This window comes from Echinops telfairi, unplaced genomic scaffold, assembly GCF_000313985.2.
Source record: "Echinops telfairi isolate 266 unplaced genomic scaffold, ASM31398v2 ScPeMD7_7469;HRSCAF=8507_0, whole genome shotgun sequence".
NCBI lineage: Eukaryota > Metazoa > Chordata > Mammalia > Afrosoricida > Tenrecidae > Echinops > Echinops telfairi.
This window is the reverse complement of record NW_022111372.1, coordinates 88,285,980-88,298,879: the sequence shown is the minus strand read 5'-3', so window position 1 is coordinate 88,298,879 and position 12,900 is coordinate 88,285,980. Positions and strand designations below refer to the sequence as shown.

Sequence of the window (12,900 nt, the reverse complement as noted above, 5' to 3'; positions counted from 1 at the left end):
TGTTTCTTTGATTCCATTCATCTGCTTCCTTGTCCCCCTTACCTTCTCATCTTTGATCTGAGCCAAGTTTACTGTTAGGCCTCATTTATATGATTGTTTGGAGGAGCACAATACTCACAGGTGATATTATTTCTGTTATGAGCCCTTGTGTTTTTTGACTGACAGGTGACCACTGTGAGTAGTTTGAGTTCCAAGTTCAAAGGGTTCCTCTAGTGCTTACTGGTCCAGTAAGTCTGATTTTTTTTTTCCGGGGATTTAAGTTATGTCCTACTTTTATTTTTCCCAATTTTTTCCTGGACCATCTACTGTGCTGGAAAATTCAGGCATACACACTAAGTCTTTTACGCATAGGGTAGCTGATAAATGACATAACAAACCATTTTCTATTGTAGCAACTTCTATACCTACATCAGTTCCCTTTCCCTCCAAAAATATATTTGACGAAGATAGTTGGCAACCATTCTGAAGATGGAAAATGAAGTTTATAGGAAGTTTATTATAAAACAAACGAACTAGATTATGGTTGACTACAGTTGACTAATTATTACAAAGCCTTGGCCCGCTTACCTCAAGAGAATTTGTCAGGTAAACAATATTCTCCATCAGCACTGCCCTTTCATCAAATTCCAATTGCAAATCCAGGACCCGGGGTCCCATCTTCTCCAGGCTTTCCTAACAATCAAAATGGTTTTGAAAAACAAAATCACATAAAGAATATGTTGAAAGAATATATTTCCTCTAAAGCAATCATTGTTCTCTTCAGCTGATAAAATCTCCAAAGCTGAACAGTTAAAGTCAGGCCTGGATTCACAGCTTCCCTTATCTATGATTGCTTGTTACTAAAATTACTAGCCCAAGGTAATTATCATTTGAAGTATGATAAGAGTAAGGAAGCAGCAAAAGACTGGGAGGCAGAAGTTTCAAGATTTATAAATAAATGTGGTTTTCTCATTATTTATTTAGACTGATACTATTAGCCAAGATAAGGAATCAAACAAACCCATGATGCTATCCCTTCAGGTAATTTTTCAAATTAAAATTCTGAGATACCACCTTTTTTAAAGTCATCTCAGAAAATAATGAATTGGTAGCAACAAAACAAAAACTACAGAACATATTTTTTTTTAAAGTTAAAAAAGAAAGTAAAAGTCATGTAACAAGGCTACTCAGGTGATCTGTGGCATAAAAAGCAATTATTTACTCTTAATTTTCCCAAGTAACATCCATCGCTCACACTGTAACCTTACAGATCCAACAGAAAGCTAATAGCCTCGAACATGTTACACCTATATGGAAGTGACCTGACATTACTCCTGGTATTCACTGTTTGAGTGTATTATCTAAGTTCTACTTCTTTTTCCACAGAAAAGTACTAGAAAGACATTTCTCCTTTCCAAGTTTATTAATCACATTCAAGTTTTAGAAAATTATTTATTACCTACAAATCTCTAATATTACTTTTCAAAAATCACCATTCTAAGCATCTGATACTCGTTTCTTTGGATTAGTTAGCAGGTCAACACCTATCCCACAATTCTCTAACCTAGGGGTCCTCGTGTGTATGGACACATACACTCTATGACACAGGTGGGTAAGTTCTTGATTTCTAGCAGAAAGTTTGGTGGCTCATCTCCACCAAGAGGAGCCGTGGGAAGCAGCCTGGGTGGTGCTCTGCTTCTGAGCCTGACAACCCAATGGAGCAGATCTCCTCTGCACATGCGGGTTACCATGCATGAGAACTGACTCGAGGGCAACTAACAACATACAAAGGATTATTTTTCAAACTAGTTTCACTGAATGTTCTTAAAGGATGTAAACAAAAGTCATTCTTTTTGCAACCTTCAATGGGATACTCTGTTGAATCTACACATTGACATTAAATCTGGCATGCTGACCAGTGGCACCATCTGAGTGGGGAACCTATGAACCCAGGACTCTAAGGTATTTTTGAAACCTCAAGTGTCCTATGGCTCAGATAGTTGATTTATGTCTAAAATAATTAAAAGTGTTCCTAAGGATATAAATCTATTCCAATATAGAATAAGTGAAGCAAGTGCTCTAAGCTCCATCAGTATATGCAGCCTGCAAGACTTCTGAATTAATTTAAAGTACAATAACTACTGTGTGCCTAGCAGGCTTGAAAATACTGATTTACAATAATAAAAGTGTTCTTTTTTTTTAACTGAGCCTACTATCTGACAGGCACTACTTAAGTACTTTAAGTGCATTACTTAATTCACTTCTCACAGCACTCCTAAAAAGCAGGCTTTATTAATATCCATCTTTCATAGAAAAAAAAAATTTCTGGGGTCCAGAAGTGAAATGCTTTGTCTAAGATCTCAAAATTGTTTTCAGAATTTAAATACAAGCTTGTCTGGCACCAAACATTTTGATCTTAGGCAATAATCTCTACAGTCTTCTATCAATTTTTTTCTGGCAAAAAAAAAGAGATTGGTCAAGTACATTAAGTAAACTCAAGATCTAGCCCATTGGTTCTTAATCAAGAGTTAAGGAGTATAATCTCCTGTTTTCCCAGGAGACACTTAGCCATGTCTGGAAATATGTTTCAGTTGTCATAACTGGGGTAAATAAAGCACTTCTACTGATATCTAATGGGCACAAAGCAGAAATATTGCTAAACATTCTACAACACACCCACTCCTCACATACTGACACGGTTAGGTTTCCAAAGATCAAAACATGATGCGAAATTCAGCATTATGACAACGTGGAGGATGACGTCAGATCGCCAAACGGTGGAGGACATCATCATCATCATCACGGCCCAGCCAAGCTGACATATAACTGTAACCATCACAGCCGTGTTACTCTCACTTCAACTGCACCACTGCTGCCATGTCTTTAATGGCAGATTTATCACTACTGTCATAAATACAAAATGTGGTAAGAAGTAGATGCACTCAGGACAACTGTTTACAACAAACAGTATCTAGCCCAACAGATCAAAAAGCTACGTTGAGAAAACCGGTTCTAACCTGTATAAGCCACCACTAAACCTTTTAAACCAAACTTATACAAATGTAGGATCTTGTTTCCAAACACAGACTAGTAAAAACATATTAATGTAAGCGGAAAAAAAAAAAAAAGCTTCCTTCTCAAATGGAAAAAAAAAGATGTTGAAGATGAAAGGAATCATTAGTACAGCAATTCTAGAGCAATTTATCTTCTCCAATACACATTTTCACATACTCAGCAATTCTACAGATCACCTCAGTATATGATAGCTCATTTCTCACAACCTCTGATTGAAAAGGGCTATTCTAGCAGATTTTTGAAGGTAGATATTGCCCCTTCACTCGACTGTCCTATCCATTACATACATGATCACAGCTACACTACATTCACAGCTTACCTTAATCATAGCAACAAACGGCATCACTTTCTTCATATATTTCTTCAATTCTGGCAAATTGCCTAGTTCGCTAGCAATGACTTTGTTATCAGGCAATTTTCCATTGTTGGCCTAAAAATGGGAGGAGGGAAGGGAGGTGTGGAAGATAAGTATTTTGAGTATAACACAGATATTGTCTGCTAGACAAAGACTGATGGCCTCTCACCCCGTCAGAGATAAGCAGTAGAATGTGTAAGAGCAGGAAGAAATGAGAGCTGAATGAACAGCAGGAGGGACTCTCTGTGCCATCTAAATCAGAGGACACATGGCTTTGAACGAAAAGAAGAGAAGTGTTCTGCACTGATGCCATTAGTCTTTCCTTGTGACATTGGTACCTCCAGCATTTTAACATGAGATCCTACCAGAAACTCAAATGGTCTTATAAAGGTCTGGTTTGTGTTCCAGCTTCAAAATTATTTTGTTAATTATACTAAGATGAAACTTTATACAACTATCTAGAAGGCTTATACAGTATCTGTTTTTGAATACTTTCTTATAAACTGTTAGTACAAATATTAAAAAAAAAACCTTAGTTACATAATCATTAGTGAACATAATCATTTCTAAAAAAAATTAATGACTAAAAATATATTAAAATAAAGATTAGAGCCAAGAAAAAAAAGAACGCACTGTGCATCATTAATATTACTTAATGTGCTGACAAAATTTTAATTTATTCCTGAAAGTATCAATTGTCCCTGATATAGAGTGGGAACTAAAGTAAGCTACAATTTCAGTTTGGAGTGACTTATCTTCCCTTAATTGTAAAAGCACAGCACCAAAACTAAGGGCTGGAAATTAATCTAAATAAAAAGTAATTTAGTCATATACTAAGATTTCAAATAATCTATTGACTTTCAATTCCAATTTCTACTAAAGAACATCTACTTGAGAGTGTGTTGCCTCTGTAATACACATAAAAGACCAGAAGGCATAGAAACTGCCCCTTTTCCTTATAGCAGCAAAAAGGTGTCAGATTTAATGTAAAAACACTCAGGAATCAACTTCATTTTCTTTGGAGTTTTTTTATCTTTTCGATAAAAACAAACACAAATTTGAAAGGAGGAAGCTAATTATTCCAAATGCTAATGCCAAAATGTGATTTTGTTTTGAAACAAAATAGATTTAGTCAATGAACACTGAATGAGGTCTAAAAGAATATTGGTGGTGCATTCTGAGACATTACATACCAAATCTGATTCTTCAGCTGCTTCATTAAAAGCACTGGTATGAGTTGCAAGGCCACTGGATCACCATTTTATTCTTTGTTTATTTAAAAAATTTTTTTTCACCATTTCATGCTTCTGCCCAACCAATGCTTACTCTTTTACTTAACACAATTTGAAATATGTGAGCAGATTACACACAATCAAAGAGGAAGTAGTTCTCCTGAAGACAGATTCACAAGGAATATAAAAATATTTGCTCTTCTCTTTCCACCAAGTTTTGTCAATTTTATGAGTTTTTTTTCCTAATTTATCTTGAGAAATGAGTCAAACATTCAACAATAATCTAGAAAAGCAAAACTAATAACTTACTCGCTATGTCATCACTTTACACTTTGACCACTATTTTCTTTCTCTTGTTTACGTACACTTTAATGGTTTGTTTGCTTTTTTGGCCAATAACTATTCTAATAACCTGAGAAAAAGAGCCAAACTGGATGGACACACTGTTTCAACATTTCTCAATTGAGGAGGGGAGAAGGTCCAAACCCACTGGCACTGAGTTGGTTCTGACTCATAATGACTGTAAGACATAGCAGAACTGCCCTTTTGGGTGTCCAAGGCTGTCAATCTTCACAGGAGCAGAAAGCATCATCTTTCTCCAATGCAGCAACTGGTGGGATTGAACTGTTGACCTTCTTTCTGGTTAGCAGCCATAACCCCCATGCCAAAAAAAGCATGTAAATGTTTCTCTTTAGGAAAATCTAGAAGTCAGATTAATACTGAGTTTCCTTTAATTAGAATTACCTTATCTAATAGCTATTTACCTAATAGAACCATAAACATCTTGAGTTCTTCATATCTATAGGTAATTAAAAAATCAGAATATTTTTCTAAAAAGTACTCAAAACCAATCTTTTCTTTTCACCACACCATATTAAAGGTAAGGCTCTGTGAATCCCAGAATTCAAGTTACAACAAATTCAAAGGTAATTAAATAAATGGTCATCCTTCCAAATCCATTGCCAACACGCTAGAAACAAAAACATAATGGGCAACAGACAACAATGTTGTGAGGGGAAAGGTCCATTGAGAACATTACCTCAAAGTGCTTCCGTAGAGCTGACAGAGTTATATGTTGCCAAGATGGGTAGTTTTTCGCCACATAGATGGTGCAATGTGAAGGCTTCTGTGGGGGTTGCTTCTCAGTCTTCTATAGAGTAGGATAAAACATTTACTCACCTTAGTGTAAATCACAAATATAAACACAACATCACTGCCGTTCTCAGTAAAGCATGTACACACCACAGAACTCATTAACTCTTTCCTTTACACGAAAGTCTTCTTCATTTTCATTACTGTTCAAATGCTACTTGACTCATACTATTTAAGGAATGACTTTTTTCTTTTAGTGAAATGACTTTACCTTCCCTTTAGCTGGCATAATATAGCTTCTGAGTCGTAATCGAAGGTCATGTGCTACTTCCATGAGATACTGTGAGGACCGAATCAAGACTTCATCCACGGGGTCCATCATGGGCCATGAAGCATTCATAATTGAGCCAGACTTGGAGAGAAAAAAAGATTCCATGACAACACAATGATTTTATGATTCTTGATTGTTGTTTCATACGATCGGTCCCATCTGTAATTGTGTGCTCAAAGTTCAACCCTGACTATACATCAATATACTGCTACAGCCCCTGATCTAATGTTCTCTAGAATTCAAGCTGTGAAGTCTGACTCTACATTCTTAATTAGCATCGATTTGTACAAGCATATTAATACCCACACACATATGCTCACTTTCAAAGAAAATTATGTAATGCTAATTTGCCTAAATTTAATCATTATTATATAAATTATGCACTCTCTCAGTATTCATCCAACTAATACACCCAGTATTTAAAGTACGGCTATACGGTGTATACATCATGAACACATGTTTACATTGTTCATGCACTGAAAAGTACAAGAGCTTGGCTAATAAGGTTGGAAAGGAGTTATTAAACCAGTTAATCTGTCTGCAAGCCAGGGAAGAAAAATTGAATTTATCTTCACAGCAAAAAAAGCTAATACAGTGTCTCTGAATAGGCAGCCCTGTATACACTAGGAGCTTCATATAAAACAAGAGAATGTTTATGCAAATATACACTTCTATCTTTGTTTATAAGCAGCTCATAACAGTTGTTTATACCCTTCTCAATGTTTTCACCTTTTCAACCAACAGTTGGAAGAACAATATGAGCGATATGTTTATAATATATTTAAATGTATTACAATGTTTCTAACAGATGGAAATTAGGTGGTAAACAATAGGCACAAAAACATCTTTTAAAAATATATGCACTGCGTGCATGTAACTGAAAGCACACAATACATCTGCCTACAACCAGAGTGAACCTCCGCGTAACCTACAGTGTGTGGACACACAATACCACAGACCTTATTGAATGAGGTCAAAATCAAAACTGCTCACAATATCTTCAATACTTGAAGATACCTTTCCTAGGAGTGTCCAGATATGCTCACACAGATGTGGACAGAACGGAGCCAAAAGAAGGGTCTGAACTTCAATAAACCGGAACACCAGTTCTCTGTGCATGCCTTCGATGGCCAATTCGCGGTATTTATCTTTTGCAGCCTACAAAAAAAGAAGAGAGAGAGAGAGAGAGAAAAGAATGTGCTATCCCCCTCACTCTATGTCTTTAGAGTCCCTTTCCTCTTTTCTCCCCGAGGTGAGTGCACCGTTCCTGGAAGCACTACAATACCAAATCAATGCATGGAGTAGACGAAGCAAACTGCTATTCCATCTCCAAATTTCAAATCTCCATAAAATAAAATTTAAGGGAAAAAAAATCAGTGCCCAGTTTTAATGCACTCTTGTCTTTTAAAATTCCATAATGTTGCACAACTACTTTTCATATGGTATGTAAATTGTCACTAAAAGTTAAAATATATAAAATTCCATGATAAGTTAGAATAAAAGTTTTATTTTATTTTTAGTACCTTACAAGTAAATGTATATCAATATTTCTGTCTAAAGGATATTGTACTTTTATACAAATTTATTCTCAAGAAAAACCATTTTTTAAAAGGTATCCAGTAACTAAGAGACATCAAAGTTGAACAATTCAGGGTCCTAAGGGATAAATGCTGGGCAGTACAAATGGTTAAGCACTTGACTATTAGTGGAAAGACTGGTGGTCCCAATCCACCCAAAGGTGTTTAGGAAGACAAGCATGGAAATCTGTTTTTGAAAGGCAACGGTTTCGAAAATTCTATGGAGCGCATGTCTATTTAGACACATAGGGTGGGCTCCATGAGTCAGAATCAACCTCAATAGCATCTAACGTTGAGTGGCATGTGGAAAGATATTATACTAAATATCAAAAGAGGCTATGAATGTGACACATTACCATACTATGCACTTATCCTTATCTAACCACACCTCTGAAATCAAGTTACGTAAATCCCAGGATGATATTTTACAACACTGATTGAGTAAAACGACGTTTTTTATTTAAGCACTTGAAATGCCAATCTTAAGGAAATACTGACACCTTGTGGAAAAGCTCAGAACAGTTCGCTTTCAGTAATTGTAACAGGCAGTTTCCTGGTTATGGATATTCAGCTCCCACATAAATAATGCTACAACAACCCCCACACACACACCCGCCATGAAGCCTATCATATTAAAAATACGAGGTGCACACAATGGGGCATAATTACAAACAAGTAATTACTTTTCAACGCAAACTAAAACATCTTTCTTATTTTATTATGTTAAAGATCTTTTAGTGTACCTGGAAGTATTTCTTCAATTTTTTTAATGCACATAAAGGTACATTATATACTGTATCCTACAAAAAGTATTTGACTAGCTGACATCAGATATGAACTATTTCTGCTTGAACTCATGTACAAGTTTGATTTAAAGAGACTTAGATTTGGAACATGTTCATAATCTGGGGATTGTTTACAATTACAAAAGAAGTTGATTTTAACTTCACTTTCATCAGTTTCAAAATGCTTTAGTGGAAAATGTAACTGATTTCTAGACTTAAATCTCTTTATTAATGCCCATGGCTCTATTAGAAGCAGAATGCTTTATATTAAATGAACACAATAGAAAAGTACTAAAGAAACTACTCAATGCCACAATTTATTGAAGAATTTTAAGATGTCATGGTAGGATTTCCAGTATCTCTTTTCAAACAACTCATTGCACTGCAGCAGGAGGAACAATGGGACATGGCATATTCACTGAGACATGTTCTATAGCTACCAAAAAAATTCGAAGCCTACCTGAAACTCGAAAAACCCTGTTTTCAAAGCTTCTTTAAACATCATCTTTTCATAGTTTTCATCTGTTTTCATAATTCCTGCATTAATTTCACTATTAAATAGAGGAAGAAAAGTTATTGAACTTGACAGCAATGATACTTGCGATTAAAAAGATGTTGCATATACAAATCAACATAAATATGAAAATAACACAGGAAATATAATTTAAAGTGGTTCAGCCAAAAAAACATCTTGTGTTCCACAACACTGCTATTACAGCTCCCTTATTTGTCTCTCCCCTCACAGGTTACTACCATCTAACATTGCTTAAGGTTCCTATCTGTGGGGCACAGTTAATGATGCTCACAAAGTCCTGAATGGAAATTTTCTTATGAAGACCACATTGCAATAACTTTACTTTCGTCATGGCCATATTTTCACTGTTGCACTTTTGATATTAAAAAAGAGAAGTTCTCAATGGCTTGTGCCACCCAAGGGCCTTCATGATTTGTTGTAGTCCAACCACAGCCTGTTTCAGCTCCAACCATGCCCCTGCACACTGCAGCCCCACTACTCACTGTAGTTCAAGTGCAAGATAGCATGGTAAAATGGTCATGAAAACAGACTTTGGAAACAGAAGCAGATCTGTGAGTCAAGTTTACAACTACTGCTTTGACAGTTTCAATGAAATACTTATTTTTTCTAAGCCTCCGTTTCTTTCTCTGTAAAAGTTAATGATAGCTTTATCATAGAAGGTTGATCTGTGGATAAAATCAGATAACGGACACAAAGGACTTAGCATAGTGTCTAACATAAGTAAAGCTTCAATAAGTAGTAGTTACTGGTCAACGGTTACTTTAAAACAAAAGATGAGAATGTAAGGGGACAGGGAATTTACAATGCTGGATAATGAAAGACCAGACAGAAACAATGAGACTATTCAGGCATTGTGACAAATATAACCAATGTCACTGAGCAACTTGCATGTACAGAGTTAAATGGGAACCTAACTTCTGTGTAAGCCTTCACTGAAAACATAGTAAAACATTACTCCAAAAATGCTGTGTCAAAGCTATCTCTATCATCAGTTTTAGAAGGAAAAAAACCCCTCTCTTCCATCATAGCAATTCTCACTCATAGCAAGGCAACTCAAAAATGCTTTAAGACTAGGTGCGCCCATAGCTTACCTGGCAAAGACTCTATCATTGAAAGTGTTGGCAGGACCACTTCTGAGACTGTCCCAGTTGGCAACCATTTCTTTCACCCATTCCACCCAAGTGTACAGACGGAGAATACCTGCATCTGCCATGGCTTCCACAAAGTTGGCATCTTCAACAGTGTCGCCAGCATCAGCCAGAGCCAGGCGCATTCCTGAAAGAAGGAAATTAAATCAATCAACTGATAAACTTGAAATACAGTTTCTTATCACTTATGTGTTCAACAGGGTATCCTGCAAAGCATGCTCATAAATTAAGAAATAAAAAGTGTGTTTTAAAGGGCTGTCCTAGTTCAATAACAAAAATAACAATTACAAAGAGGAGAATCTCTAGCTTTGTTATTAACATATTTGAATGATCTGTATGGATTTGCATACCCTTAGAGTCAATATATTTCTTCTCTGATATGTTGAGCAAATGAGATAAAGTGATTTATAAATGATGCAGAAGAAAATGATAAACAGGGAACAGATACATACTTCCTTCTGATTTCCCTATCAATCTCTCTCATTTTGAGAAAGGAAATGTTACAAAATTTTAATGAACAAGAACACATTTGTGTCTCATGTACAAATGCATGTTAATTTCTTAGTCCTGAAAATAGGTTTGTCTAGGTTTCCTCTAACTTTTTCAATTCCTATTTTTGATCTTAGTATCGGCATACCTTATTTTATTGTACCATGCAGATATTGCAGGTTTTTGTTGTGGTGGTGGTTGTTGTTTTTAACAAACTGAAGGTTTGTGGCACCCCGAACCAATCTGTATATGCTGTTTTTCCAAAAGCATGTCCTCATTTCATGTCTATGTGTAACCTTTTGGTAATTTTCACAATATTTCTAACTTGTTCATAACACTATTGCACATTCAGTAGACTATCCACCAAAAACCCTCACTACCCACCAAAAACCCTCACTACCATTAAGGTGATTCTGACTCATGGCAATCCTCCAATAGGGTTGCCAAGGCTGTGAATCTTCACAGAAGCAGGAATCGTTCTCCCAGAGAGGCTGGCAGGTTTGAACCACCAACGTTATGGCTAGCTGTCCAACGCTTACGTAAAAGCCCAACCAGTATACCTTTTATATGCACTGGAACAAAAGCAATTGTGACTCACTTGATTGTGAGGCTCACTTAACTCAGTGGCCTGCAATCAAGCCCACGATATCTCCAAGGTATTCCTCGACAAAATGTTCTATTCAAAAAAATTGGAAGAGCCTAACTCACTAATAAGAGCACAATTAAATAAATCACAGGACATTCCTACGACGGAACCCAAATTAGAAGTCAGTCTATTAAGTAACTGATGAGTGTTTATCGAAAATGTCAAGGTCATAAGAGATAAGGAAAGACTAAAAAACTGTCACATATTTGAGGAGATCAAGGAGACGTAACCATTAAATATAATGTGAGATCCTGACCTGGGTTTTGGAAAAGAACAAGGATCTTGAGGGAAAAATTGATAAAATTTGAACATCTATAGTTTAATAAATGGTCTTGTGCCAATGTTATTCTGGTTTTATTTGTGAACTATGGTTATTGTATACTGTAATAGCACTGAGGAGATTAGGTAAAACAAGATTTTTTTCTGCAAAGTTAATGCATTCGGTTTCAAGTCACTGTAAAGAACCAAATATAAAAAAAATACCTTAAGATGTTACACACCAAAGATCTCTACAAACCAAGTCTTGAATTTGATTAGTAAAACATAATAGGCCAGGTGGCAATTACATTGAGTCTTGTTTCAAAGAGTCCATGTGGTTGAACTTGAATTTGCTCCTGAAAACCTCACCTCTATAATTCTTTGATTTTAAATATATACTTTTAAAATATTTTAAATAGTTAAACCAGTGACAGCTGTAATTCAACAGAACTCTTGTTTTTCTGAGTCATGGAAGTTTTCCATCTATGACAGGGTACAACTTTTCTGTTTCTATCAGTGGGAGATACATAAATTTTCCTTCTCTGACAGGTATGCCGCCTTACATAGGCTTCAGTTTTCAAAAGTTTTACTGTGTATTGCTTGTTCACAAAGAAATCATTAAAACTTGTAAATACTATTAAAAGCTAAAAAATAAAAAGCTGTAAAAATAAAATAACCATTTTAATTTGCTCTCTGTAATGTGAGCAGAACTGAGTATGAAAAAATATTAACATGAAGGTATACCCACCATCGGCTGAAAACTTGTCAATAGCTTGCGTCAAAGTGAGGAAGTTACCTGTGGATTTTGACATCTAGAAATAGAAAGTCATTGATAAGAATATAAGAGTAAATAAGTAAAATAACCTATCAGTCAGCCCAAATTAACTGATAGGCTATGATTAGATAAAGACAATGTTTTTTCTTTTTCTAACACAAAGACAAAAACAATACTTACACTAATTGTATAGCGACAACAACTGAAGCCCATCAAACAAACGAACTTGTGTAGGTCACTCAGCAAATCAATTTCCGAGCTGATACAGGATGTCTAATCTGGTACTCAATCTACCTCTTATTTTATTCATGTAAACATATAGAATAATTCTACTTATAACAATGGGACACTTTAGCTGATCATAAAGTTGAGCCTCATAGCAATTGGAGTCATTCAGAAATAGAAGAAACTAACTAACTGAGTTAGTTAGGATTAGAGGGAGCTTTCTGTCATTAGGAGAGCTGGGAATCCAGGGTGGATGACCCCTTCAGGACCAGTGGTGAGTGGCGATACAAGGAGGGTGGAGGGAAGGTGGGGGAGAAAGGGGTAACCGATTACAGGGATCTATATATAACCTCCTCCCTGGGGGATTGACAACAGAAAAGTGGGTGAAGGGAGACATC

The 12,900-nt window shown here is 35.9% G+C and overlaps 1 protein-coding gene across 1 annotated transcript in view; it reads right to left on the bottom strand.

Moving 5' to 3' along the window:
• LARS1 (leucyl-tRNA synthetase 1) overlaps window positions 1–12,900 on the bottom strand; it is an 88,096-nt gene that overhangs the window by 11,910 nt on the left and 63,286 nt on the right. The window contains exons 22-29 of the mRNA XM_004696697.2: window positions 12,251–12,314; window positions 10,053–10,236; window positions 8,887–8,977; window positions 7,082–7,222; window positions 6,005–6,145; window positions 5,681–5,791; window positions 3,374–3,484; window positions 568–672 (exon numbers count right to left, since the gene is read on the bottom strand). Of these exons, the coding sequence (XP_004696754.2) occupies window positions 568–672; window positions 3,374–3,484; window positions 5,681–5,791; window positions 6,005–6,145; window positions 7,082–7,222; window positions 8,887–8,977; window positions 10,053–10,236; window positions 12,251–12,314 (948 nt within the window). The remainder of the gene's footprint in view (window positions 1–567; window positions 673–3,373; window positions 3,485–5,680; window positions 5,792–6,004; window positions 6,146–7,081; window positions 7,223–8,886; window positions 8,978–10,052; window positions 10,237–12,250; window positions 12,315–12,900) is intronic.